General features: G+C 37.3%; 1 protein-coding gene across 5 annotated transcripts; it reads right to left on the reverse strand.

The window, feature by feature from the left end:
- Positions 1–2,777: 2,777 nt before the first annotated feature.
- On the reverse strand, positions 2,778–4,982 carry LOC138859450 (uncharacterized). 5 transcript variants are annotated; one of them, XM_070114725.1, is made up of 3 exons: positions 4,088–4,982; positions 3,338–3,436; positions 2,778–2,972 (listed from the first exon to the last, which is right to left on the reverse strand). In XM_070114725.1, the coding sequence occupies exons 1-3, from the start codon at positions 4,259–4,261 to the stop codon at positions 2,907–2,909; spliced, it is 339 nt and encodes a 112-aa protein (XP_069970826.1). In that variant the 5' UTR covers positions 4,262–4,982; the 3' UTR covers positions 2,778–2,906. The 5 variants fall into 5 exon arrangements, with proteins under 5 accessions (XP_069970826.1, XP_069970829.1, XP_069970825.1 ...); XM_070114728.1 differs by having other exon boundaries at positions 3,312–3,436; XM_070114724.1 differs by having other exon boundaries at positions 3,261–3,436.
- Positions 4,983–6,270: the final 1,288 nt, after the last annotated feature.

The following is a 6,270-nucleotide window of genomic DNA, read 5'->3' on the forward strand; positions in this document are numbered from 1 at the left end:
TGGCCAATCACAAACCAATGTATTATGCCAAAGAGTGTGACTTCAAATTTCTAATGAGAAGTGTTTTAAAAAGATGCCAATATTTACTAAGCATTTTCCACATCTTTCATCATTTGTCTGTATCATTATTATGAGTAAAATTAAGAATGTTAATATTTATTAAGAAAATCAAAAACAAAACATTATTGAAAGTGACCTGTGTCTGTTTTGTTTTTGTTTTTGGAAAGTATGAGCCATTTAAAAAAACATGAAATATGCAGAAGTATTATTAACAAGTTGATCTATATACAAAATGTAACATGTTGATGCAGGAGTACAAAATACATATTCTATTCTTTGTGGTTTTGTTTTACTAATTTTGCTTACATGGGTGGGTCAATTACTAAACCTACTGATATTAGAATTATAGTATTACACAATAGCAACAATAATGACTGCAAAATATTAAAACTTTTTAACCCCCAATTTCAAGGACTGAGAGAAACAGGTAATATCAGGTAGGCAATTTACAAAAAATTGATTAGATAATTTATAGTTGGTACTAATTATAATTAGTCAGTTATTTCATTACACAGATTATATGACTAACAGAATCCAAACATATATTAGGATGTTAAGGATGTACAAGAATTATGGATAAAATGTACTAAAGAGATATATTGGACTGAGTAAGCTTATGATAATGGAAACCTACATTTTTAAAGGTATTAATGACATGGGTAACATTTTAAAAATAGGTAACATTTTTAAACAGTTTTATTTCACAAAATCTTTATTTATTTATTTATTTATTATTATTACTATTATTGTATTATTTTTTCAGTTCTGGTTATTTGCACAGGTGAGGGTAAGCTTTAATTCCTTTGATGTATGGCTATACTATTACTTGGAATCTTCTGGTATAAATCTACAATGTCACATAACTTTATGTTGTAGTACATCATTTAAGAAATAAATATGCAGTCCTTAATCTAACCAAATTCCACCCTGGTATCCTCCTCAGGCATCAACAAATTGTACTGCAGTAGTTATAGGTTATAACAAGTATATCTTATAGTACATCAAAGCAAATGAAATACCTACATAGTTCTTCATACCTCATACTAAGGGGCCTCAAAGGCAATATCATATGGCACCTGAGGTACACTATAATGAACTATGTCACCAAATTCTTAATCAGGACCTTCTAGGGTACAAGAAACCATATAAAAGTTTAACAATTCTGCTATTATAGCCTGTGTTCAAGCCTAACTAAGAGTGATAATATAATTGATTTTATGTGCCAGTTTTTTTTTATCCAAAAAGAGCCACAGTACTTTAGTGTTATGCCTGTCAGAATGAGAATTTTGACACCTCTTTTGCAAGGATTTCGTTCAATGTATGGAGTTCTTTTCACTGGGACTTCAAAGTCTACTATCCACAGTATACTGATCATATGTTTGACCTTGCTAGGCGACCACCATGACTGGTAAGGATTCCAGCAGTTGATGAATTTCACAAAAAAATGTACAAGTCTTGTTCTTTTGAGATACATAGGGTTATTCTGCTGTCAGATACAGTTTTCTACTACTTTAAAGGGTAAAGAACCTTGGAAACGGTGGGAGACCCAGAAAATACCCCTCGGGGTCTTGATTTAATAAGAATTCCGTGGCTATAAGTATTCCAGCCGAGTCACTTTGCGTTGTGCTAGCCTAGTCATGAACCGTCCTGCAATCCCGGTATTGCTAAATATTGTTTTTAATACACAACACATGCGCTCCCAGCTCAGCTCCCATACTAAGAATCCGTTAGTGTAGCATTCACACACATTGTTCAGAGTTTCAAGGTAATCATTGATAGTTGTAAGGACGTGCTGCCTTCTTATAACAGGAACAACACTATCTTTTAAGGGGCATTAAAATACAATTATGTAGAGCGCCGATAAACTATAATAATAGACTAGAGTGACCTAATGAAACCCCACTGATGACAATATGCAAGTTTGATGTGTATTTGATATATATTTATATGTTACTTGCAGCGATGATTCAGTATTGTTATTCAAGGTTGATTTTACCAAGTTATAATTGCCTTTGGAACTTGGAGTTAGTGGTTCTCCTCCAAATCCTTTAGACATTATTAAACAGATTCGTCGCTACTGAAACATGGCGTGGAGACTCCCTAGAGTTACACAATCGAGTTAGTCCAGGTAAACAAGGAACGAAGAAATATAAACGGCCAGACATTCAAATATACACTTTACTTTTATTTTTGGTAACTGATTAGTCAATTCCGTAGCCTACATACATACATTTTGGACAATTTATATTCCTATATAAAGATACTTATCTCTGTAGCCTAAGCAGGTAATATATTGACATACTTGAAAATTTATTACAATAGAAGTGCAATAGTCTTTTAAAACATTAAAAATCTAAATTAACCACCTTGAAACGCCAAATTACAAAACATTACAAAACTAAATTACACTTCAAATATTTCCGACTCGAAATTAGCGGTTCTCAGTTTTAGTAAAAAGAAAAAAATAAGCAAGAACTATTAATATAAATTTACTAACAATGGCGTCGGAATGAAGAATAAATTATTTTAAAATTCGGGGCCACCAGTACCGGGTTTCTTGCCAAAAACTAGCTTAGCTGTTGAAAAGATTCTTGGCACTCCTTGCTCCTCCTGAAGACTTTCCCACTGGTGAGGCGAGTCGATGGGGCAGCTACTGCAGCGAAGTTCTGGCAGAATCGTTGACAGAAACCTGCCATACCCAAGGAATGCATGAGTAGTCATGGAAACTGGGTAGTCGAGGATAGCTTCTACATTGGCCATCTTGGGGCGGACCTTTCCTTGACCAACCACGTGACCTAAGTACGTCACTGTAGGACTGCAAAATATAGTTTTGGCTAGTGTGACCGTCAGGTGCGCCTCGCCCAGTCTCTGCAGTACAGCCGATAACCTTTCAAGGTCATGGGACCAGGATTCTGAAAGGATCAATATGTCGTCCAAGTAAACATGAACATCTTCAAGATCTTGCAACAGATTATTCATTAGTCGTTGGAATGTAGCTGGACTATTTCTCATTACAAAAGGCATGACAAGATATTGATAAGAGGCCACAAGGAGTAATGAATGCCGAGATTTGCTGAGCTTTATCTGCAAGTCTTACTTGATAGTAGCCTTTTAATGAATATTTTTTGTAATAAACTTAGATTGACCCAGAGTCTATTAAATCATCAATTCTTTGGATAGGATAAGAGAGGGACTGTCACCGAGTTCAGCCGCCTGTAGTCTGTGCATAACCGTATCTAGATGACCACCACCTTTTGGCACCAAGAGACGGAGATACCCATGGAGAGTGGCTGGGAATTGCAAGGCCGTTTGCGAGAAGACAATCAACTTCATCTTTCATCTGTTGCTTCTTCGTGGGATGAAGTCTGTAGGGTGCCTGACGGATAGGAGATGTACCAGGTATTAACTCGATATCATGTTGCATTACAGTACAATGGCCGGGAGTATCTGGGAACACACTGGTGGGTCATTACATCGTTACGTTGTGAACAGTTAAGATGTCCAAGGAATGCTTGTAACTTTGAAATTATTTCAGCATGTGACATTTCATCCCAAGGATTTAATTTTTCATTTCTGCTACTCTCATCACTAATACTATTACAAGGGAGTCTGAGAAAGCTATCTGCAGGATCTTTACTTTTATATGCTTTTAGCAAATTAACATGAATTAACTGGGAAGACTTTCTACGATCTGGAGTGCTTACAATGTAATTTACTTCACTGATTTTCTAATTTTAGAATTCGTCAAAATGATCTTTCATCTTAGTCTGAGTTTTAAGTATATTACTTTTAGCAGCCTGACGTACTTTACAAAGGGCATTCTCAAGATTTTCCAGGCAAGCTGAAACTGAGGTTGTCTGATTCCCTGACGAGTTAGTCCACTTGTCCTTAACCAGTTTTAAAGGGCCTCTTGCTTTCCTACCAAAGAGTAAGTCAAATGGGGAGAAACCCAGTGATTCATGAGGAGCTTCTCTGCTAACAAACACCATAAAAGGCAAACCCTCATCCCAACATTCCTTGTTCTCACAGCAATATTTACGTAGCATTGACTTTGCTGTCTGGCGCCTTGGGACTCCGGATAAGCTGTGGACAAGGTCTGCTTGATGCCCAGTTCTTTGAGCACCTTTGCAAAGAATTCGCTGGTGAAGTTGGTACCTCGGTCACTCTGCACTTCCTGAGGAATGCCAAAAGTAGTAAACATACGAACAAGATGCTGGACAACAGTCTTGGAAGAAATATTCTTTAGAGGAAAGGCTTCAGGATACCTAGCTGTAGGACACACGACTCAGTATATATTGATTCCCTTTGATTTTGGTAAGTAATAATGACAAGAAAATAAATGTGCTCGACGTGTTTTTGCTAATGGACCAATACAATCTACTATTATTTTCTGAAAGGGTTCAAGACGTAACCTGAATTAGTCGTAAATGATAGGAGGGAATTCTTTGATTTGGTTTTCCCACTATTTGGCGTAAGTGGCATGAATTAACAAATATTGTTCTATCTATTTTTTTCATTTCTGGCCTAAAATAGTCTTGCAAAATCTTTAGGTAAGTCTTAGTGGTACGAGATGCCCACCGTAACCTTCATGAGCGATCTCTAAGATAGGCTCCCGAACAGAGGCTCCCGAACAGAAACAGGTAATACAATTTGGTTGTTTTTCAGCCCAAGTGTCATCAACCGAGAGATCTGGTGGCCGATAAAACTTAGTCAATATAACATCTTTGTAATAAAGAGCGGGGGATTTGTCAATTTCCTTCTCAGATACAGCTTCATTGCGAAGTTTTATGAGTCGCATCATTTTCAGATTTTCAGGAGCCATGTGATCAGAAAGTAAATTAGGACTATTAGCAGGAGGGAATATAGGAGAACTGACTGTTGATGGGTTATCCTCCTTGATCCTTGCTTAGCTTGAGTTCTCGTCACTGCACATGCAGGATATAGATGAGGCTGCTCTAATTCTATATCGGTTGGGTTTTGTAGCAAGGGATGATCTTCAGTTTTTAATTTAGACTACTAAATTACCAACCAAGTCATTCCCTAAGATAAGTGTTGCATTTGGTATAGGTATTCCTGAGTCTGAGACACCTATTACTTGAACCCTTTACTAAATCACTTTCCAGGTGTTCCTCAGCTAAATCAACCGGAATGGTAGAGTCCTCGTAGATAAGACTTACCAGGATAACCCTTGTCCATATTGTCCAAGTATAACACTTGTTTATATCTAGAAAAGCTTCCCTTGCAATTGCAGTCTTAGCTAATGCAGTATCCCTGACAATATTTACTCTTTCTTAGTGTTGGCATCTGAAACCGTTCCTTTAGACCTAATAGCCTGAAAGATATAGTCCCGTCCCTTCCGTGTCTCATTAATATTAACTGAAGCCATTAGTTTGGTGAATGTTGGGATTTTTGCGACTTTACATCTAAGGTCAGGACAATTCTTTATCACGTGACCATCTTTCTTACATAATTTACTCATAAGAGGTCGATTATGTACACCTAGGTTATCCTGGCCACTGAACTTAACCTTCGGATTAATATTTGATCCTGCAGCTAAATGTACATAAAGTCTTTTTTTTCTCTCCCCAGAGGCATGGCGGTGAATTAGTGAAAAGACATCTGCTATTTTAGCTGCCTTGAGGAGGTCAGTCTCGTCTTTATCAGTTAGGTGTAACATTATTTGGTAAGGAACCTTTCTTTTAAATTCTTCTGAAATCATGAGATTAACCAAATCAAAATTACTAACAGAAGCGTATATAATCTTCGAAATTTAATCTTTCTGACGGCGTGCCTATATCCTTCCGTTGTTTCCGAATAGGATGTCAAGATAGCAGTTTTAACTTCATAACTTCTATTTTTCTCCAATCCTTCACAGACTTTCATAGCTTTCCCAGTGAACTTAGGTTTTACTACCTAGATCAGGTGATCTTTGGGCCAGTTAAAAGTGTAAAGGCCGTGTCACACTAGCACTTTTTCCGCATTACTTTTCCATTGGCACCGCGGAAATCGTGGTCATTTTGGCTCGCGCAGTCACACTAGCGATGAGAACCACGGAAACAGTCCGACCAAAAGTCTAAACACAAAGATGGGTTCAACCCCTGCACAGGCTCTGGCGATGATGGACGTTATTCAGGCTATGTGGCGACGATTAAATGCGAAACAACGAATGTATATGGTTAAATAAGGGCGTATTCTCGCTAGTCAGCTGAC

Source organism: Penaeus vannamei, chromosome 36, assembly GCF_042767895.1.
Source record: "Penaeus vannamei isolate JL-2024 chromosome 36, ASM4276789v1, whole genome shotgun sequence".
Classification (NCBI taxonomy): Eukaryota; Metazoa; Arthropoda; class Malacostraca; order Decapoda; family Penaeidae; genus Penaeus; species Penaeus vannamei.

What these genes read in the sequence shown, in the direction of transcription:
- LOC138859450 (XM_070114724.1), bottom strand. Translation starts at nt 4,261, where the DNA reads ATGTTTACTACTTTTGGCATTCCTCAGGAAGTGCAGAGTGACCGAGGT. An exon ending in AATGCTACGTAAATATTGCT is followed by an intron (nt 3,437 to 4,087) that starts GTGAGAACAAGG and finishes CCTATCCGTCAG; the next exon opens with GCACCCTACAGACTTCATCC.